Below are 23414 nucleotides of genomic sequence, written 5' to 3' on the forward strand. Positions count from 1 at the left end.
AAATGTTAAATATAGCCTAGATATCTGTATATGAGGAAGGACTGGTTTAGAGTGAGGGTCTGTCTTGTCTGTAAAAACAGACACCCGTGACTCATATTTGTGCATTCATTCAATTAAGGTGATTGAGTTTTAGTTAAAGAAACAGTTCATGAAGCATCCTACAAATGCAGGCTCATTTAACACAGAAAAAGGGTAGCCTGTCATACACTATGCCTGTTATTTTAGTTGGCTTTACATTCTGCTATGTTGCACATAGTTGTTCAGGTACAATGTTTTATCATTTGTGAAGAAGTCAAATTTGCCCTATTTGTTGTGGGCATTGTCAAGATTATCTCAGGGAGAGTGTAATCCAAACTGTTGTTTGAGACAATTTAAAAAAATAAACATGGCACTTTTTCCCTAAATTAAGTTGAAGTATTTTTCTTATTTTGCACAGACAATGTTAACATTTGGAAAGCCTTGTTGCATTCAAGAATGCATCCAGTGGGGCATCACAATAACATTAAGCATGTTGTGTTAATTCCATAACAGGAGATATGTGATGTTACCTAAATTAGTTTTGAGGAAAAATAACCCACATATCGACATCGGTATCGGCTGATATCGGAATCGAAATTTGAGAGTTGGACAATATCGGCATATCGGATATCGGCAAAAAAGCCAATATCGGACATCCCTACTTTTTATATTGTTTAATTGAATGTTATGTTTTTGTCTGTGGACCTAATTGGTAAAATGTCTTGTCTCCACCGTGGGATAGTGGGAAACGTAATTTCGATCTCTTTGTATGTCTTGACATGTGAAGAAATTGACAATAAAGCAGACTTTGACTTTATAGGCTCTGGCTTCAGTGAAACACCCCCATAGTTTTCTCATATGAAAACACAGCGAGTTTATTTTGCTGTTTGTTGTTTTTGTTGTTCCTAGTTCGTTGGGTATAATGATGACATTCTGGATGTGAAGTTCCTGGGCAAAGAGGACACACACATCGTGGTAGCCACCAACAGCTCCCAGCTCAAGGTGTTTGAGCTGGCCACCAGCAGCTGCCAGATTCTCTATGGACACACAGGTCAGTGGGTGACCACTAGGGGGCACCACCTCTTCTCTGGTTTTGGCTGGGGAGGATGGTAGCATTCAAATAACTTTTGGAGGGAATGTTCTTATCAGAGTGAAATGACCTGGACATATTTTGTGGTAATAGCTGTTTGGATTCTCTAAATACTTGGAAAGGTGCTTTGGTGTTTCCTTTCAAGTTTCCTTTAGCATAGGGTACACTGAAGCATCCTTGTTGATGTCCCACAATTCCTTGTGCCAGGTATCAATAAACAATCAACATGACACGTCATTAACACCCACCTTCTGATAATTAACTTTCCTAGTGTAAGTGCAGTCAGATTAATTAATCTTCTTATCTTCAGTTGACCTCATGATGTTTTCCACTGAGGTGAAAGGAACACGGATAGAAAAAGACATTAAAACAGAATCTGAATGCTGCCATTTTTGACCAGTTTTTGTTTATGATGTGAATATTGATATTGAAGTTTATGTTGTGATTGAATGTGTCAACATTTGAAAACCATTTCCACACTGGGCAATATACGTAGCCTGGTGTTTCCCTCTTAAGTAGCCAGGGAGCACTGTCGGAGGCTATAATCTATTATAATCTTATAAAAGTTATAGATGACCTAACAGTGACCTAAGGGAAGTCCCCAGCTTATTTTTCTTTGTCTTGTGTTTCTTTGCAGACACCGTTTTGTCCCTGGATGTGTTCAAGAAAGGTTTGCTCTTTGCCAGCTGTGCTAAGGTGAGGCATCCACTCTCCTTTCTCTCGAATTTAGAAACAATTAAGGCTCTTGTGTAGGTGGCTTCTGTCATTCCTCAGGTTCCGATTTCTGGAACACAGCCAACAACTTAACCTTGTGCTTCATCACACCTCCAGTTTGGTTGTTGCATTAAATTTAGCTATAGACCAGCTAACCCAAAAAAATCTATGGCCATCAGACAGACACGTTATTATTACTGTGACAAAACCTCTGTCCGCCTTCGATTTTCTATCGGCACACAACCAGCATTCACCTCATGAAACTAATTAATAGTCTTGGCATTGCCAGGACTACTCACACATACACGCTAAAAGCAATGATAAAATCTAATTTCAGGACAAAACTGTGAGGGTGTGGAGGATGAACCCAGAGAGTGGCGCTGTCGACTGCGTGGCACAGGGTACTGGACATTCAGACGCTGTGGGATCGGTCTGCTGCTCCAGGTACGTTCCAGTCGTAATCAGCACGGTAGCTGGCCCAGTATCAGTTTCAGCTTTTGGTGTTAAATTACCTGAATCATGCAGTTTGTCACGTCTTCGTGTTGATATTTTGGTTAACATTTATGGGAAGTCTTGTTTCAAGTCGTTGTTAGTGGGTTTTAGCATCCTATATTTTTTTCAAACATTTACTACATCGCTTGAAAAAAATGTTGGAGAGGTAGCCTAATTGCATTATTGATGACCACTTACCGGTAAATAACACTTACCACTTATATCAAACTGAGTAGGTCTTTACTCACTGATAACATGAGCAAAAAGCTAAGCTCATTCTGTAATGAGTTCTGGAGCCGTAATGCAGAATGTACAGCTGTGGAGTGTCTGGAATTTCTGAGGCTCATTTTGTCAGCTGACTGCTTTGCTGTTTTGGTTTATTTTAGTGTGATTGTGAGCCATTAAATGGCCCCTGCCGTTGACCATGTCATTTCTTGTGTCCAGGCTGAAGAAGGCCTTTGTGGTGTCGGGCAGCCAGGACTGCACTCTGAAGCTGTGGGAGCTCCCAGAGCCAGTGCCCTCTGCCGACGCTGAGGCCGCCCGCCTCACTGCACAGGCCACCGAGAAGGCCCACGACAAGGTACGAGCTTGACCCCTCTGAGTTTGTTCCTCGCCAGGGGAATCTGCCCTTTTAAGAGAGCTCTCATCTCCATTTGTGGAGATAATATGGCACAATTGATGGCCTTATCTTTTTTGTGCTGGCATGATTGAGGGCGATGAGATTTTGACGGAAATGGAAGAAGGAAGTGCTGCAGCTCAGCTAGCAGACGAGGAATGCGGTGTTTGTTCATGAAGCTGCCAGTAATTTATCACTGATCTAAATTTGGATCATTGTCAGCAGCATTTTTACTGTGTATTTCCGCTCTGGCAAGGAATGTGCCTCTTTTTTTTCTTTTGTGTTCAGCGACACTTGTTCCACTCGAGCAGTTCTAACTTGTCTGGCAAGTTTAGTTGTGATTTCAGATCTTTGTGACCTTGAGGTACATTCAGTGATGGCTCATTTAGAATATTATTGCTAACATTTCCTAATAGTTAGATATCTACATCTAGCACACAAACTGAAAATGTGTGAAAGGGTAAAAAAATGAAATCCCCTCTCAAGAATCAAACAAAAAGGACAAAATCAACATGTTAACATTGTGCCCAAGGCAGGACCATAACGTAGCACACATAGAAAAGGGGGGACTTTAGGCACCACTCTGAAATAAGTGGTTGTACTAGTCCATAAGTATGTAGTCAAACTTTCTACAGATATCAGATGACCTTTGCTAATATTGACACCTTTGCTGAGAAATTGAATATGGTGGTTATGGTTTCTTCAGTATCATTCTTTATTCTGTAAGTGTTTTGTTATTGCCTGTTGTAAAGGCTAACTGTTATAAAGTCGGATAAGACAGCTCTTGTGCGAGTTTGGCAGCGTATGTTGCTGACAGTGCATGAACACTGTGGCCAGAGCGAAACAAAGTGGGCTGAGTCAGGCTGAAGTTAATTAATAAATGATAGATAGAGAGATAGATAGATAGATCGATCACAGAATTTAACACTGGTTGCATGTGATTGGTTTCAATTTCACTTCACCGGAGAGGTCTTGCCCATTTCAGAGTCCCCACCTTGACGTAGCTTCCAGCTACCTATATCGCCACCGAACTCGGGCCCCAAATCAGTAAGCTTGTATCATGGCTTTGTCTAAACTGACAGACCCAGATTAAATGTTGGGCCATGTCTTACTGTATGTTGTACTGACTTGTCTGTAGTTTCTATGTATCTGCATGACCACTCATCTCTCTCTGTTCCTCTCCATCTCTCCTTGCTCCAGGACATCAACAGTGTGTGCATCTCCCCAAATGACAAGCTGCTTGCCTCGGGCTCCCAAGATCGCACGGCCAAGCTCTGGTCCCTTCCGGACCTCTCCCTGCTGGGGGTGTTCCGGGGCCATCGGCGGGGCGTCTGGTGCGTCCAGTTCTCCCCCATGGACCAGGTGCTGGCCAGTTCCTCGGCCGACGGCACCGTCAAGCTCTGGGGGCTGCAGGACTTTAGCTGCCTCAAGGTAAAAAAACAACATAGTACAGGCTGACATGTCTCACCCAAGCTACTGAGCAGTGTGCCACTGGGTTGGGTTTGAGCTGTGTGCCCTTGGATTGCACTTGTGAAAATGTAATATTGCAAAGTCAATATTATTTGGACTCAGACTAGGGCTACAGTGAATATAATCTCTTGGCATTATTGTTAATGCTGCAGTGAGTGTTTTGTGTTGTGATGATATTGAAATGCATCTAGACCTACAATGTAGGAATGAATTGTTTATTATTGATTATTGATTGATTATTATTTGTCTTCTGTACATGTTGACACTTTTGAGACCCCCCTTTCTTCTTTTTTACGATCTAGAGTGCTTAGTCATGTTCAGTGGAGAGGGTCATGCTGAAGACAACTGTTTATTTATCATACGTTTTCAACTCGTATTTGAGAGCAAAACAGTGAGCAACATTAAATAAAAGCATACAAAAACAGATAGGTAAGGGTTCAAAAAAAGTAAACTGAAAACACATAATAATGATTAAAGAACGTTGTGGAAGTAGCCCTGACTGGGTCTATTGGAATAGTCTGAAGAGTTTGGTTCCAAAACGCTATATCTGTTTTTTAAAAACATTAAAAAGTCATGCTACCTAATTATGTATTTCAGGTAATATCAATCAAATTGCAGTTGTGTTGTTTTGATAAGCTAAATGAAATAACAATACCCAATTACATTTCTACTAAACAAAATGTAAAAAAATATTTATGGTAATTCATTAAAATGGTGGATATAGCTAGCCAATGAAATCGTGTATAGAGTCGTTAGGTGGGCTTAACATAATGATTGATGGCAGAGTTGCAACGGTTTGGCTTGAATTCCCTGCTACTTGAAAACAAATAAGATGGATGTTGCTGCTGGCAAACACTGACACGAGTTAAGCTTTTATTAAGTTGGCAAACGTTTGAACTAGCCAACTAGCTCCGCTGGTGGGAAACACATGGGACTCATAGCGATGCCGCTGTCCTATTGCGTGCAGAGGGAATTTGAAAGACAACTGATTATCCCGCCCCTCGGACTGAGCACTGCGAACGGTGAGTGTCCAGACCTTACATTTTAATGTGGGTCTGGCTCGTCAGGCTAGGATATAGCGTTATGGAACCAAACTCTTCATCTGTTTGTCTTTATGAAGACTTTAAGGTCAAGATTTTTAGTTTCAGTGGATGTTTAGTTCCGACTGTTTTACTTTTGGAAGTGTAAGAACTCTCAAATGTAGGGTTCTCAGTTTTGATGGAAGTAGCCCCGATATGCATGCAAACACTTAATCATTTAGATATTAATTCACCCTTCGCTAAGCCACACCCGAAAACCGCCACAGGCCAATCGTGGCTTAGCAACCCGTCACTAGAAACGGGAGGTCTGAGAAGCTTTTCGAGTTTTGCCATGTTAACCTGTGGAGACTGAAGGCCTGTGGGTCATGAAGGGCACTTATTTGGATGTGTGGTGCCCTAACCCATGTAAATACACAGTAAAATAGCATGTTATACTATAGAAACATGATATAATTTGGAACACATATTGTTCTAATTATAAAAATGGCATATTGCATGATATTTCCATAACCGCGAGATACACGCTTCACGATAACGGCAAGAAGTTGTTAACAGACGTTCACCAAGATGTATAGCCCATCAGCAATCTATTAAAAATAACACCTATTTGAAGTACCATTCATGATATGTTGTCAAATATTGAAGGTGTCGGAAGTACATAGCTTAAATGGTATGTTTCTTTCGTCCCCCATGCCTGTTCCATCCTGGCCAGGAGAGTCGAATGAAACAAAACGCACATTCGACTTCTGCTTAAATAACTCATGAACGGTTTTGTTCAGAGATAAAATTCCAATTGTATTTGGCAGAGGACAGATGTAGGTTGCTAGTGACAAAATATTAGCTTCCAGTGTGGTACGATGTCTTTGTAAATTACATTTCATTGAAAAGTCCCGGTTCCCCCCCTATGTAATAGACGTGCAGGGTGCTAAAGCTTGTCAGGCATAGCAACAGTAACTAAGGAGGGCGGGACTTAGCGAAGGGTGAATTATCTTAATGGGTTACTGAATAGAGTTCCATAGAAGAGTTCCATAGAAGTTCACAATAGAGCCAGATACTAATGGCCTAAAATAGTCGTCTTGAAAGACAGGGAGAAGGACCCCCATTTTATTGGAAAAGAATCAACCTTGAGATGGATCATGTGTCATGTGTTCATGTGTTCAAGTCATGCGTTCTCTAACTGCTTTGTTATGTGAAGTTCAGCTTTTTGTCCCGGCTGAATCCCTTTACTCTCCTGCACTCTCATAATGATCATGATTCATCCCATCTTAAGTTCCACAGCTGAATAGGTGCAATTCAAGGTAACTGTATCCAGTAAATGGGGTGTGATGTTAATAGCCAACGCCACATCCTGTGACCGCTTGCTCCAATATGACTTGATGCATAAACTATTAATGCCTTCAGCATTTATCATACTACGATAATCGCTGTTTGAATGCTCTCTGAGCCTCTGGTACAGCCTTGGGAGTGGGGTTGTACAAAGCATTAGCCCTCTACTGCAATTAGGGTTTATTGCTTGACGTCATGCACAACTGCCTCAGGTTTTTTTTTTTTGTCAAACTGTCATGAAACATTAGTGTTTTTGATTGATTGATTGATTGATTGATTGCACTTTATTAATCCCTAAGGGGGAAATTATTTTGCTACCTGGCAACCACACACATCACCATACATCAGTAGGACAGTTGACACTTAAGACAGGGCACAGTACAACATACACTACAACAACAAATAAATAGGGATGCACTAGACACAGCAATCTCACCAACATAAATCACAACAGCAATGATAGTCAACAGCTCTTGTTAAAAAGTCTGATTGCTGTAAGAACAAAGGACCTCCTAAATCTCTCTGTGGACCATCTAGGTAGAAGGAGTCTTTGGCTAGTTAGAGATGCACTGTGCCTGTAACCTTCCACTCATGCCATTTTTCTTGGAAATTGCATTAAATAGGCAAAGCCAATTTACAGTAAGACCATTGATTGGGTATAGCCTACAACCAAATCGGTTGCTATCACTACTACTACTACTACGACTAACGTGCATATAAGCATGTTGAGGGTGAGATGTTCTTGAGCTGGGTGTAGACAACATGCTCAAGCACTTTGAAGAGAAAGGGGAGATTGTCAATGGGTCTCAGGGCATCAGGGTCAAGGCCAGGTTTTTTAGAACAGGTGTGATGGATCTAGTTTTCAGGTCAGCAGGTACGTGGCCATGTTCAAGGGAAGAGTTTAATTACGTGCACTGTTAGAGGACATAGCTGGGCTAGACAGCCGTTGGCCAGGGTGGTATTCATGGGATCAAGGAGTACATAGTACTAGACTAGACTATTCTAGTGATATTAACCTGGCTGAATGCTGTGAACACAGTCAGGCTTTGTGTGTGTGTGTAAGAGGCAGGTCAGGTAGTGTGTGTAAGAGGCAGGTCAGGTGGTGTGTGTAAGAGGCAGGTCAGTTGGTGTGTAAGAGGCAGGTCAGGTGGTGTGTGTAAGAGGCTCTGAGAGGCTCTGGTGGCTGAACTCCATAAGGAGCAGAGTGTGGGGAAAAAAAGGACCTGGAAGTTGTTGTTATTGCTAACGGAAAGCTGGCGTGGAGTAGTAGTTGGAGTGGGGGGGGATGTCATTGCTCACACACCTGGACATGGATTACAAGCCCTTGTTTTTCTGCATTTGCGTTCCGGTTGGGGGGAGAGCAGTTTCACCACCAGGCGTTTAAAGGAAGAGGGATTATCAATGGGAATTAGTTTGAGTTTAATATTGAATCTATGGATGATCGCAAGCTGCTCAGTGTATGTATAACTAGGGGGAGAGGCTTGGTTAAGCTGGTATTATTTATTAGTCCGCTGCCAAGTCTCAGTCAAACACAAAAGCAAACAGAAAAGTTTGGTGTCAACTGAGACGACAGATTTATCTTTTGTTTCCGTGATTGATAGTGCAGGTTTGTGTGTGTCTCTGTGTGTGTGTGTGTGTGAGAGTGAGTGAGTGAGAGAGAGTGAGAGTCCTTGTGTTACATTTGTTTGTTTGTAACATGAGAGTCCTTTTCCCTTAGACATTTGAAGGCCACGATGCATCTGTGCTGAAGATGTTGTTTACCAGCCGTGGAACACAGATCCTGACTGGGTAGGTCATTCACCCAGCGTCCAACAGCAGTGCCCCACTCAGCCTAGGCCTGTTCCCTTTACACACCAAATATTCCCAGCAGCTTGTATTTCCGTCATGGCATTCATATGCGATATGTGCCCATTGTGCTGATGATGGAATAGATAATTACAGCCGTTATCATCTGCTGTCTATCATCTGTCATTTGTAACGTTTCGGGCCATAGCCCTTCATCAGACATGACTGTCTGTGATATACCGCTAAAAAAACGCTAAGGAGCAGATTCTGGTGTGTTGACTCATCGTTCTTATCTTTGCATCTGCTTTTTTGTCCAGCACCCAGTATTTATAGTTTTTGGATGTGCGTGCTGTATCTTTGAACTCTCTATCATCGATCATTCACCTGTGTGTCACGTGGAGTATGCCCCTCTAGTCATTTTAGCCACATCACTGATATACTGTAACATAGTGCTGGGCGGTATTACCAAAAATGTATATCACGGTATTTTTCAAAATTCTTACGGTTTCACAGTATATGACGGTATTTTTTTTTTCATGCATAATCAGATGTTCACAGCATTTTCTACAGGTTGAGAGAGGAATTGCTGCAGTACATTGACTAAGGATGGTCTATTTTACTGTCATGATGTAGAATAACTCCACACTAGTGGTAATGCAGTTTTGCATGGCCCCAGAAAATGATGCTGTTTACAAAGAGCCACTCATGATTCTAATGAAGAATCTAATCAGAATGCAAAGACAATTGCATTCAAAATACAGAACTGTTACTGTGCAAATTTTACAAACATCTTAAAACCAATACAAAAAGTAGTGCAACTTGCAATAATTATACTTTTTTGAAAATTATACAATTTAAAATAAAACTTCTCTGCTGATATGCTTACTCTGTCAAATAGGCCTATCAGAAACATGCCTTTTTGTTATTGTGTGGTTTACATGACGTTAGTGGTAGGCTAACGTTAACTTCATGTGGCCTGCCATGAGCTTCGGTTCGGTTCGCTAGGCAAAACATTAATAAAAAAGTTAGTTTTGGTGCACTGATGACAGTCGGGATCATTTCTAACTAGCCAGCTAGTATTGCTCAGTTCCTGTCTATAACATGCTTTCAAGGGCGTAGGTTTGGTCTCAGCTTTGGTGGGGACACATCCTCAACTCCTGTTGTCACAATACCAACATTATTGTTTCAATACCAATACTAAGTGAAGAATCTCAATTTCGATACTTTTGCGATTTTTTAAAACTTGATTTGGTTTGTGTGATTTGTGAGATCATTCACATCAGTGGCAATCATAGAATTTGATTGACCCTCCACACACACACACACACACACACACACACACACACACACACACACACAAACACAAACATACATAGAAAGTGATGGTTGTCATCAGTGTTGGGCAACTTACTTCAAAATCGTAATGTATTATGTATTACTCATTACTTTCATTTCAAAGTAATTTGTTACATTATAATATGTATCTGAATTGTAAGGCATTACACTACTATTGTATTTCTTTTGAGTTACTTTCACCAAAATATCTAGAAATATGAATTTGGAATTCTAAATGCAGTTTATTATGCTCAATGCAGCTCATTGCACTTCTAATGGAGGGCGATGTGGTAGAGCTAGGCTTAGCTATGAGCTACACCAGGCGCGTAACTGAAGCGTTCCGTTCGCGACGCGTAAAATCCATTTTAGATGAATGGTCTATTTTTTTCGAACGTACGCCCCACTGTCACATCTGGTGTAGCCACTTCCATTGATTATAATGGAAGCTAATTGTTGCAGCAGACGCAACGCGAACGGAACGCTTCAGTTACGCGCCTGGTGTAGCTCAGCCCTTAACCCTTAGAACCCGATTGACGCAAAGTGCGTCAAAAAACACACCCTTTCTTCTCTGTTACATTGCTCCGGAACGGTTCATCGCAGCGAGATGAAACCTTTATTGCACGACAGAGCAGAAGTGGGGCTTTCCAACGAGACTACACACTTGTCTGTACGATCAAGTATGAAAATTTAAAAAAATCATGAAATTAAATCAAATTGCATCATATTTACAGTCTATACTTCTCTGCGTTCACCTGCACACACATTACTCTAGTTTGAATTACTCGCGAACCCGTGATCGCATCGATATGGCAAGCATATCAGATGAAAGAGGAGGCACAGGGCTATCCATTGGTACCATGTTTATCGATCCTTCTGGCTTATAAAACCAGACGAAGTGACTGCAAAATAATAACGTCATGTATACAAACCAACGCTGCACACTCATTACTCTCGTTTGAATTACTTGCGGACCCGTGATCGCATAGATATGCCACGCATGTCAGATAAAAGAGGAGACTCAGAGCTATCATTTGATACCAAGTACATCCTTCTGGGTTATAAAACAGACGAAGTGACAGCAAAATAATAACTTCATATAGCTGGACTTACCCCACGTTTTTGTCTGTTCTTGTGGCAAAGCATGTTTATAATCCAATGCTATCATGTGTTTCTCTATGGCAAAGCATGTTCATATTCCGGTTTTGAGATCCTAGCAAATTCCTGCATGGCATCCAATTCAAGGCTCACATTGCATCCCAATTTGTTCAACAAATAAACACCTTTTTTGCCTTTACTTTTTTCATGGCAATGCAGTAAAGAGTTGAGAATTATTATGACTGCATACACACAGGCACGCAGGCTCACACGCAACCTCGGGTCAAGTCAGGTCAGATCAGTTCGTGTCACAGATATGGAGTGCAGAAAGGTCATTTTTCATCACTAAATAAAAAATGGCATTTATTTCCGTAAATCACACAGCAAATATTTCTGTAAATTGCTCAGCCCCAGAGTATCCCTCCAATATGGCAATTATATTGCCCGATTCAGGACAGTCTGCCCTACACACACATGAAATGCATGTAGAGCTGTGAGCTTGCTGTGGTGAGATACATGTCAAAATATAAGAATTTTTATAATACACTTTTTATATTTTAATTCTTTAAAAATCAAAATAAAATCAATGCTAGTATTAATACATGAAATTATGGCAGATCTAAATAGCCTAGACTCCTCTGAAAAAAACAATATATAATATATGTGTGTGGCACTTACAATGACCAGAATAAATCCTTATGAATAAAGGTAGTGAAAATGCCCTAAAAACAGCTTAGGGTTCTAAGGGTTAAGGCTAACAACAGTAGAATGCAATAGGCACAGTGATGGCTCATGATGCAATACAAGGAACAATCATAGCCAGAATTTTGTTAAAAGCAGACCAAAGGTCAATGTCTGGTCAATTGTGATAGAAATGCTGTAACTTTAGGCTTAGGCCTACTCATTAAAATTAACAGAGAGCCCACTACCTGTATATTGCAACCCAAAACATAGACATGTCAAGATAGGCTACACAGTGCCGCTGCTGGCAATTTTGGTGCCCTAACTGGTGAAATACAGTATTAACCTAAGTATGTCATCATATGGCCAACTATAAAGATGTAATCTGCCTGTTCTCAGGGATGGGTAGTATTTCTGAAACATGTAATATGTATTTCAAATACAAAATAGTATTTTGTCATTTGTATTTTATTGGGTTGAAGGAAATGATTCTGTATTTTGTATCAAAATACTTTATTGGTGTGTATTTTTGTATTTTAAAAATACTGCAAAATACTATATGTGAAAAACACCTAAAAAAGTAGATACTACACACAGGTGTAATGAATAATTGTTAATTAGGCAACAATGGTTAATGTTTATCGCAATTAGCTAATGTGAGAACAGCTGTGTTCAACGACATTCACAGCTTTTCAGTGACGGCTTTTGCTGAAGCATCAGCTCTGGTCTGAAGTATAAATACTGAAGTCGTACGCAAGTAAAGATGAGCAAGGTTACCTGTGCAAGTTCACATAAGGACACCGACAAAGGCAACAATGTCCTTTTGTATCCAAGCCAATTAACAGAAAAAATGTCAGATATCTCAATGAACCACAATGACAATCAATAGATGGTAAGGTGTTGAGTGTGTTTGAATTTCCTTCCTTGTAGTATCATTTTCTGCATTCCACAGTGGGGAGTTCACCTTGTTTAATTAAATAACAATTCTATGTCCTTATTAGCTGCATACTTGAGGTTGGAGATATTAAGGCAAGTCAAGTTTCTCACATACTGGAAGTTCAAGATATACAACCTTATGATTTTCTTATTCAGTTCTACACTGGACTTGAATTAGGAAATTTGGCACAGATACACAATTATGATTTTGGCTTATTGATTATAATGTGGTTAATTGTAAGTATAAGTATATTTTAATCTCTGCATTTAAGAAAATATAATCTCTGCATTTATCCCAATCCGTGAATTAGTGAAACACTCAGCACACAGTGAACACACAGTGAGGTGAAGCACACACTAATCCAGGCGCAGTGAGCTGCCTGCAACAACAGCAGCGTACGGGTAGCAATGAGGGGTCGGGGTTCGAATCGGCAACCCTCCGGTTACAAGTCCGAAGCGCTAACCAGTAGGCCACGGCTGCCGAATTGAAAGCTCTGTCAGTCGTTTTGGATAAGCATCAGCTAGATGAAATGGAAATGTAAATTCTTGAATTATTCTTAATTCTGATCACACTACATGAACTTGCATACGGTATACTATTTGGCATGACGGGGGCCAAATTTTATTATTATATATTTTTTTTACTGTATAGTTTATAGGCTCAATGTTTGGGATAAAAAAAAGCTTTTTTGCAGTGCTTTCATACTTCCTTGAAAAAAGTATTTTGAGTATTTTCTAAATACAAAAATACAGTATTTTATTTTGATACATTAAAAATGAGGGTAGGCCTATTAGGTATTTTATTTTGAAATACATTCTGATGTATTTTTGCCCATTCCTGCCTGTTCCCAGCATTAGCACAACACTTTGCGATGGTTAGCTTGTCACCTGTGACGATATATGCTAGGCCTAAGTGACTGACCTATATGGGTGCGTTTGGAGATGCCTGATCGAATCAGACGTTGTTGCCACACACCTTGCATGTAGCTGTTCGCTTATTTCCTCTGTGCACGAAGTTATTGTAACCGAAAGTAATGATAAAAGGCACAACTCCGGGAGGACTTCTTGTCGCCATGGTCAATGCATTTTTTATCTGTGAGTGTGCGCACATGCGTTAAAGTCTGAAGTCTTTTGAGTGGAGTCGCAAGTCAAGTCTGAAGTCATTGTTTTTGCGACCTCATTGTTTTAGGCTAGTGAAAAATAGTTTTCGCAAGTGCAAGGATATGTGGATTCAATTAATCATGTTTGCTATGTCATTAGATAAAATAAATGTTCAAAAAACTAACAAATCAAAGAAAAGCTTTATGGGATGAGATATCTGGTGTCTCGCAATGTTTTTGAATTTCTATGGAAATGCACCTAGTTTATCTTTTATTTCTTTGCATTGTGCAGGCTACATTCACAAATACACTGCAAGATTGGCAGCCTAGTGACTTCTTTTCTGTGCTATAGCCTGTGCGACTCTCCGCACGGCACACCCATATTCAACATGACTCCTAACTTTGGTTGAAAGATTACAGAAGCTAAGTTTAGCTGTGACAATATCCTGGGTAATCCTAACAGCTAATGTTATTTTACACAGTATGTTAAAATTCGAATTTTAAAGCCTGGTCACTAGTCGCCAGTTTGTATGGCTAGTTTGCCTACTTAGACTCTGCATAATGAAAAATATTTGTATGTCCCCTTTCTTCTTCTTGGGGGCATAGCTGATCTACAAACCACAAAAAGGGGCAAACATGTACATGCTGAAGGGCAAAGGGAATATCAAAATGTTTTACTTTGGCCTTTTATTGGGTATGTATTGGCAGACAGCCCTGGTAACTTACCGTTGTCGTTGACACACCTGCTCGCTTGACTGCCACTGCAAAGTAGCCTGTGCATTGGCATTCTCCATGCGTGTAGCCTGCGTGTCAGATAACCCTGACGTTTCTTGCTGGCTGTCGTGCTGGCTGTCGGAATGATAAGCAGTACAAATAAGTTCGCTAAAATATTGGTGAGGACAATTTTGTCATCTTAAAATTTTGATTAGGACTAGTCCTTAGCGTCCCACCCTATCTACGCCCATGCATGCTTTACTTGCTACCTGGATAATTTCAGCAAATATTCTTAAAGTGAGATGAATGATAGATCATTAAACTTCACTGTGTTCGGTGGGTTGCTAACGAACGACATCACCTACTAGCCAGCTAGTTACAGCTGTTGAACAATCTCAATTGAATTTTCGTGTAAATCCCTTTCAATGCAGTATCCCTTAACGTTTTTCCTTAACTAAAGAAAAAATTTAAGGTATCCTGTGCAACACCCTTAAATAAACCCCTTACCTAAGGAGAAATTAAGCCTTAAAGGTCATACTTAAGGGGAAAAACTTAAGGTGTTTTGTGTTTACCCTATAACTATGCCTCACAGTCGCACCATGCGTGCGTGTGAAAAAAGTCCCGTCTAAAACACTGTCGCGCGGCGCAGCGTTCCAAACGTTGTGTAATCAAATACACCGGTATGGCGGTATATTAAAAATGCATATCATAACGAAAATATACACCGGTATACGGTGTGAACCGGTATACCGCCCAGCACTACTGTAACACTACTTAGACATGCTGTGTTTATGTTCTATTATAGTATTGTTGTGTATTGTTTGGGTTCAACCTGGCCATCTCCCTCATGCTCTCTTGCTCTCTCCTCTCCCAGTGGGTCTGACGGCCTGGTCAAGCTGTGGACCATCAAGACCAATGAGTGCGTAAAGACACTGGACGCCCACCAGGACAAAGTGTGGGGTCTCCACACTAGCGGCAAAGACGACCTGATAGTGACTGGCTCTGCGGACTCCAACATCATTGTGTGGAAGGTAAGGGTGTCCTCCATTGGCACGTCTCATGTCCTGCCTTATCACTCCAACATCATTGTGTGGAAGGTAAGGGTGTCCTCCATTGGCATGTCTCATGTCCTGCCTTATCACTGTGTAAAACTCAGATGCTGCACCAATTGATCCCTCTTATGTGACACACATTGAGTTTGTAGGTAAGACATTGCTGTTCTGTTAGTGGGTTTTCGAGGCGGAATCACATCATGGTGCTTACTGAAAGGAATTTTTTTGATTTGATGCGTGTGTACAGTATACAGTGCATACAGTAAGTGGTGTAGTGGGTTGAGAGCCAGTGGTTTTATCAGGGCTGCTTGTCAGTCAGGTTCAGCTATCACAACGCATTGTTAAAGAAATGGTGACTGGAAAGCAATCACCCAAGACCTGCATGGTGGGAATTTTGTCATAGCATAAGGAATCTTTTGTCTGTGATTATGCTTGAGAGAACAATAGCTCCAAAGCACAAGGAGTTGTTGTGGTGATGAGATTTGTTGGTATTGTAAGCCAAGTGTGACTGCAGTAGAGACATCTGCCTGCAACTAAACTGAATATTTGACTGACTCAGATTTCAGAGGTTCCTTTGTTCATTCTAGTCTGCAGTGATGTGAAACACTTCCTCCAGTAGTGGTATAACTAGCAGGAGGTACTGCATTCTTCAGTAAAAGTAAAATTGAATTCCACAAAGTGGATGCATGTCCTGCTCTGTGCAAATACATGATGATATGATGTTCAGGATAAATAGGTCTTACCCATGTGTTTTCTTCGCTTTAAACATCTTTCTGTGTCTGATTGGGACGGTAGCAGTGTTGCATTGTTCCAGGTTCAAGCTGTGCATGAGTTATGTACTTCCACATCGCTGGCTGGTAAGCGGTTGGCCAGGGTTCGATCCTAGAATGTACGTTGACTTTGACATACCTCTGCCTGTCTTCTTCTAGGATGTGACGGAGGAGGAACTAGCAGAAGAACAGGCCAAAGAGGAGGACCAGATCTTAAAGTAAGTTAACTCATTAACTGTGGCATGAGCAAAGCCAGTTCACCTGAAGTTTGGGACACACTTTTGGTCATGGTGGTTTGAAACATAGGATGTGATGCAATGCACATAATTAAATATTAAATAATTAACCAAAATGTTTGTACCTTGTTGGAATGCCATGGCGTCCCCATTAGGGCTGTCACTTTTGTGAAAAAATCCTGTTCGATTTTTGAGACATAAGTGTTCATTGAATCGATTGTAAAATCGATTTTTCATGTCTAAAGACGTTTCCATTGTCAACGCCAAATATAGGCCAATCCACAAACAACTAACAGGCATTAGGACAAACGTAAAGAGGGCGCTTGTAGACGCAAGCCAGCAATATTTCTGATGATTTATTGCCGTGAAGTTTCGTGCACAATGACAAACAGGAGTGCTACATTCTCGAAAAACAATAAGCCCAGGATACTGCCATTACATCAGTGACAAACATTACTGCAGGCTTCAACGTAGCTGTGTTTACGATTAGAAATGTCAAACAAATCTCGCCTACATAGAACTCGATTGCACAGTTTGCATAGCCTACCGCTTTGTTCTTCTCCATATAGTTTGATATACCAAAAATCCGAAGTACTTCCACATCGAAGTTATTAGGGCCTATCACTAGTCTCTCTCATGTCGCACAGGTTGATCACGTTGTCCTCCATTTTTGGCATAACACGAGCAGCACAGCAGCTGATTGAAACAGCTGTTTCCGGTGCGTAAAATTGGTGGGAATTTTCTTTTTAGCTTTCGCAATGCTTACTGCACTTCAGAATTCTTTTATATTCTTATATTCTTGTTTGTGAATTTTGTTTAATTCGTTTAAAATTAATAGTGTACATATTTGGTTAAAATCGATTCCCTATTGTAGTTTTCGAAACTTGTGTTGTTTGGTCCAATCGTTTGTGCAATCGATTTTCGAACGTAAAGTGACAGCCCTAGTCCCCATTCTTTGCTCCCATTTTTCCTGGTCAGTTAACCGTTAATGTATTGGCCTGACTGGTGATCCCTTTCAGACGCTTTATAGTTATTTATTACATCGCACTGCATATTTCTCTCCATAGGAAACAGGAACTGTCCAACCTGCTGCATGAGAAGAAGTACCTGAAAGCCCTGGGCCTGGCCATTTCTCTGGACCAGCCCCACACCGTGCTCCAGGTCATCAAAGGTGAGGTCACCAGGTCACAAGTGAGTGAGTGAGTGAGTGGGTGGGTGGGTGACAGCAGTGTCTGCATGGAAACCCTAGGTGATGCAGCCCTATGTTGTTTGGAATTTGGTTTGCATAGCTGAATAATTGCATTATGATGTGTCTTGTCTGAAGACAATAGTTTAAAAATTGTTAAAAGTTTTAAAAATTAATTTCTCATCTCAGTGGTTTTATGGTACTGAGCAGTATGTTTTTTTTTGTAATTTCTCTTGTTAGGCAAAAATATTTTGCTAGTAAATACAAAATGTTCTTTTAGAAATCAAGGCTGGTGGCACCGTTCCTAATTAGGACGGGTTTTTTTAGCTTTGAACATCAAGACCAAGTCAGGCAGGTCTTGTAGGTTCCCACTGCAAAGCATTATTTTGGTCTATGTGTCATGCAGTTGGTTTTATTAGTAAGTATACTCTTTTGATCCCGTGAGGGAAATTTGGTCTCTGCATTTATCCCAATCCGTGAATTAGTGAAACACACTCAGCACACAGTGAACACACAGTGAGGTGAAGCACACACTAATCCCGGCGCAGCCTGCAACAACAGCGGCGCTTGGGGAGCAGTGAGGGGTTAGGTGCCCTGCTCAAGGGCCGAGGTTCGAACCGGCAACCCTCCGGTTACAAGTCTGAAGCGCTAACCAGTAGGCCACGGCTGCCCCGGATTATATTATATTATATTATATTTTATTATATTATATTATATTATATTATCAGTTACTGGAAAGGACTCTTCTTAAAAAAGCCAGATATTCCTTTTTTCTCATCACAAAACTCTGGCTTTATCAGCCAGGTTTTACACAAATGAAAATAAGCATCTGTAGTCATGCTGCATTTTTTTTTCTTGACCTGAGACTATATGGACTGTGCAGACGATGAAATTGTGTCCTCGGCACCATGGATACACCATACACAGACTGCATCCGCAGAAGTGTACCTCCAGCTTTAGGAATGAAATTGATGAATTGATGAAATTGCTCCGTGATGATCTATTCAATTAATTTGTCCGTATGTTTCCTGCAGCAATCCAACAGAGCGATGAAAGCCAGCAGCTGCAGAGGACAGTGCTGAAGCTACGCCAGGATCAGAAAGGTGGGCTCCTTTTCTTTGCAGCTCATTAGATGCAGTGGTTCACAAGTCTCCAAGGTTTTTTTTTTTTTTTTTAAAGTATATTTTTTGGGCTTTTATGCCTTTAATGCGATCGGATAGTGAAGAGTGACAGGAAGTAAGTGGGAAAGAGTCTCGGGGTGGGATCCGGAAAGGACCACGGGGCAGGAATCGAACCCGGGTCGCCGGCATATGGTGCAGGTGCCCCAGCCAGTTGCGCCACGGCTGTGGCCTGTACTCCATGTTTTAAAACTCTGCATGACCTTAAACTGGAGGGCTGGAGATGACAGACCATCACTGTCAATGAGTCAAGGCTATATTATCCAATAAACCAAATGTAGGGAAAGACCGTTACCAGCCAACCCAGATATGTGTCAGAAACTGCTTTCTGTGGAGCTTTTAAATCCAGGCTTGTAGTATACCTGCACCACTGATCCGGCAGTCAGAATGTTTAAACCCTCTGTCTGTGTGTGTGTGTGTGTGTGTGTGATCTCCCAGAGTCCCTGCTGCGTTTCTGTGCGGTGTGGAACACCAATGCCCGCAACTGTCTACACGCCCAGGCGGTCATACAGGTGCTGCTGACACACCTGAGCCCTGAAGAGCTGCTGACGTTCCAGGGAGCACGCACACACCTGGAGGGCCTCATCCCATACACAGGTGAGCCTCTCGGACACCTGTAATCAACTGTTAAACTAGTTTATCACTCACAAACTTATGTTTTTTTGGCAATGGCTCAGTCCTCTTGGGCTAGTTTAACACACTAGTTTAACACACGTGTGTGTGTGTGTGTGTGTGTGTGTGTGTGTGTGTGTGTGTGTGTGTGTGTGTGTGTGTGTGTGTGTGTGTGTGTGTGTGTGTGTGTGTGTGTGTGTGTGTGTGTGTGTGTGTGTGTGTGTGTGTGTGTGTGTGTGTGTGTGTGTGTGTGTGTGTGTGTGTGTGTGTGTGTGTGTGTGTGTGTGTGTGTGAGCGAGAGAGAGAGACAGACAGAGAGATCTCATGACCTTACCAGCATCTACCCACATACATCCTTGTGCTGTAGTTGTACTCAGCTGTACGTCACACAGAGGGATTTATCCCTAACCCGCAGTTTAACATTTTATTTTATGTATGTTATGATCTATCCAATAATTTTTAATGACAAGCTGTCATAGGAGTTCATAGCAGCAGTAAATGTGTTTTGCAGTTACACCATCAATTTAAAAACGATGAGGTCATTTGGACCATGTTAAAATCTATTGTTAATGGTTTGTGATGGACTGCTGATCTATCCTCCATTTTGGACGTTATGTATCAGGGCTAGACTGGCCATCTGGCATACCGGGCATTTTCCCGGTGGGCCGACGCACTTTTGGGCTGAATCGCCAATGTAATTATAATTTAGGCTATATTTATTTATTTATTTATTTATTTATTTATTCATTCATTCATTCATTCATTCATTCATTCATTCATTCATTCTGACAGCAGCCCACTGGTTAATTTTCCATACTGACATTGGCATCGCCCAATCAAATCTCTTTTTGTGTGGCCGTGCCGGTCTTTATAGAGTTCATTTTCCATAGGCCTACTAGCGCCAACGCCTGTGTCAACAAAATCATGCCTGCGATCTGTTCCCAGAGATTACTCTGTCTATGATATGCAGCGTTTCTGAAACTATGAGCTTATAAGAATTTAATTACGCTCGGCTTCTGTTAATTTGCGGCACAATTGAATGATATTGGCCTATAGAAACGCGGACCGAAAGAAAAAGAAACAAAACGTTTCCCCGATCAGGAAATACTTCTTAATTCGCAACTTCTTGTAGGCCTAACAGAGGTAAATATCGAGCAAATAGCCTATGGCGATGACCGCTTTAAAAAAAACAAAAAACATTTATTTCACTCCTCGCTGGAGTGAACGCAGAATGTGGGCTTTTGCGCAAATAAATGAATGAGGGAGGGATATTATATGCATCATCTCCCTAAAGTTTTGCTAACATCTCCATTATTATCATGAAACATGTCTCCATGCAGGGCAGGACCGGTTCAAGCCTACTACATTTGGGTGGGCTGGTAAAAATTTTGGGTGGGCTAGGCATATAGCAAAACGATCAAATTGGATCAAAATTGACACAAACACAAAACAATCAGTAGCCTACTACCTATAGCTTGAGTTGCTGCAGCCAACAGCCAGGGATAGGCAGTATTTCTGATACATTTTAGGGGGCAGCCGTGGCCTACTGGTTAGCACTTCGGACCTGTAACCGGAGGGTTGCCGGTTCGAACCCCGACCAGTAGGCACGGCTGAAGTGCCCTTGAGCAAGGCACCTAACCCCTCACTGCTCCCCGAGCGCCGCTGTTGATGCAGGCAGCTCACTGCGCCGGGATTAGTGTGTGCTTCACCTCACTGTGTGCTGTGTGTGTTTCACTAATTCACGGATTGGGATAAATGCAGAGACCAAATTTCCCTCACGGGATCAAAAGAGTATATATACTTATATACTTATACTTACATGTATTTAACATAAGTATTTCAAATACAAATCGGCTATTATGTTGTCATTTGTTTTTTATTTTGTTGGAAGAAAATGGCTTCATATTTTGTATCAAAATACATAAGTGTTTATTTTTGTAGTTTTAAAATACTGCCAATTATCTTTGCTAAAATCAATAACCTACTTTTGGTGATGTGATGACATTATAAAAGTGCAAAACAATGAATGCAGCTTCTGACTGGTGCTGACTTGTAATGTGCCCAGAGTTGTTGTGATCAGACAACTTTGTAGCACTTGACAAGTTCAGTTGTGACTTTTTGAGTGCATCTCTGATACAGTATTTAAGCTATAAGATGTAACAGGCAGCTCAGCATATTGATCTGTTGACCGTTTACAGGTTATGGCATGTCTCGTAGGCAGAGAAAAGCTGTTGCTCTCAAACACTGTCCACTTAATCAACAGCGTCAGTGTACTGATGAAGAAATAGATTAAATAGATTGATATGGAAGGCTGGCAAAGTGATATCATGCTCCTTTTATAGTATTTTTTGTACTTTCAAAATACAAAAATATAGTATTTAATTTTGATACATGGTGTGGCTATGTACATTGTAGTTTATTTTGATACACTTAAAATTAGGGTATTTTTTTTTTAAATATATTTTGATGCCTGCCAACAGCTAGAGCAGCCAGGCAGTTACAGTGCTACACTTTGTTGGCTGCAGCAACTCGAGCTAGGTAGCACTGTTGTTTTCAGTTTTTTTCTCGTATCGACAAGTCAAGGTAGGCAAGGCAGTTTTATTTGTATAGCGCATTTCTTACATCAAGGCATTTCAGGCTGACCGCACTCAGTGACTTTGGGAAACAGAGATCTATGTGAAAAATGGCCAGAAATTTCCTTTAAGTCATCAGGAGGGGGGGTTTTCAAAAAACCTGTTGACTTCTTGACTTTGTTTGGGTGGGCAAGACACAATGCTTGCTAGACAAAAGACAAGCCCTGCTTGCTCTGTTATAGTATTTCTGTCCCTCCCAAACTGCGTTAAAATGGTGCAGGGGTTAAAGTGGGGGGGAACGGGGAGGAACGCAGTTCCGCCACCTCAGATAAATGAATCATAAATATATTTTCATACCAACGATATAGCGCAATGATATTGTTAAAATAAATGGTGAGAATTTTTCGCATGTACAGAGGTGACCAAGAAGCTGGCAATTTTTGTCCAAAAAGTATTGCTACACCACGATACTCAATATGTTGACCAACGGTGAGTCATTTTTCCCCGTTGCACCGACACTGGATTTTAGGGTTCCCCCACCTGTTAAAGCAACACCAAAGAACTTTTCCTCTGTCGCACGCACGCTATTTGTTTATCCAACGGCTTTGTAAATAACGATGTCCATAGACAAGGTAGAATATGTTGCAAAGTAGGCTACGATGTATTGCGACATCATGCAAGTCAAATTTGTAGTTTCTTATGTCTCATTCCATCGAACTACAGATCCGCTACCCGATCTGGCAAACTTACATAGTGCGGTTATAGCCGATAGAGGGCCGCGAAGCGAATGCAGAAGTGCCGTTCACCCTGTTACGAGTTGATGAACCACGGAAACATTATTTTAAGGTACAAAAAACTCTTTGGTGTTGCTTTAAATCCCACTTTAACCACTGTGTTTAACAGCACCCCTGGACCCTCATAAGCCAATATGATCCACAATATTATTCAAAATAGTAATAATATCAATAATATCAATACAATATCAAATATCAATAGTAATAATTAAAAACAAAATAAAAAAAAAACTGTCTGCAGGGAATGTGTCTGACCAATCATGGTGCGCCTGGATCAAAAATGTCAGGGCCGATTTTTTTTGTCCCAATCCAGCCCTGTTATGTATTACTGATAATGTTAGTGTAAGGTCTCTGAAGAGCTGTCCTGTTGTTCTGTTGTGTGTGTGTGTGTGTGTGTGTGTGTGTGTGTGTGTGTGTGACGTATGTTGATCCTTCTGTTCTCAGAGAGACACATGCAGCGCATCGGGCGCCTGCTGCAGGCCTCCATGTTCCTGGACTACATGTGGCAGAAGATGCGGCTCACTGGGGGCACCGTCAGGTGAGAACAGAAGGAACAAAGACTCTCAACTCCTCGGGGGGGTGGGGGGGTACTGTACTGTCT

General features: G+C 41.2%; 1 protein-coding gene across 1 annotated transcript in view; it reads left to right on the forward strand.

Annotated features, from left to right (window-relative positions):
* Nucleotides 1–23414, forward strand: part of tbl3 (transducin beta like 3) — a 32308-nt gene that overhangs the window by 6251 nt on the left and 2643 nt on the right. The window contains exons 11-22 of the mRNA XM_076265149.1: nucleotides 928–1069; nucleotides 1746–1804; nucleotides 2160–2266; nucleotides 2759–2894; nucleotides 4131–4361; nucleotides 8484–8554; nucleotides 15287–15443; nucleotides 16394–16452; nucleotides 17538–17641; nucleotides 18691–18759; nucleotides 19273–19431; nucleotides 23258–23351. Of these exons, the coding sequence (XP_076121264.1) occupies nucleotides 928–1069; nucleotides 1746–1804; nucleotides 2160–2266; nucleotides 2759–2894; nucleotides 4131–4361; nucleotides 8484–8554; nucleotides 15287–15443; nucleotides 16394–16452; nucleotides 17538–17641; nucleotides 18691–18759; nucleotides 19273–19431; nucleotides 23258–23351 (1388 nt within the window). The remainder of the gene's footprint in view (nucleotides 1–927; nucleotides 1070–1745; nucleotides 1805–2159; nucleotides 2267–2758; nucleotides 2895–4130; nucleotides 4362–8483; nucleotides 8555–15286; nucleotides 15444–16393; nucleotides 16453–17537; nucleotides 17642–18690; nucleotides 18760–19272; nucleotides 19432–23257; nucleotides 23352–23414) is intronic.

Source organism: Alosa pseudoharengus, unplaced genomic scaffold (assembly GCF_046254945.1).
Source record: "Alosa pseudoharengus isolate Yale_2024_CS ecotype anadromous, Long Island Sound unplaced genomic scaffold, YU_APseudo_1.1 YU_APseudo_1.1_scf_4, whole genome shotgun sequence".
Taxonomy (NCBI): Eukaryota; Metazoa; Chordata; class Actinopteri; order Clupeiformes; family Clupeidae; genus Alosa; species Alosa pseudoharengus.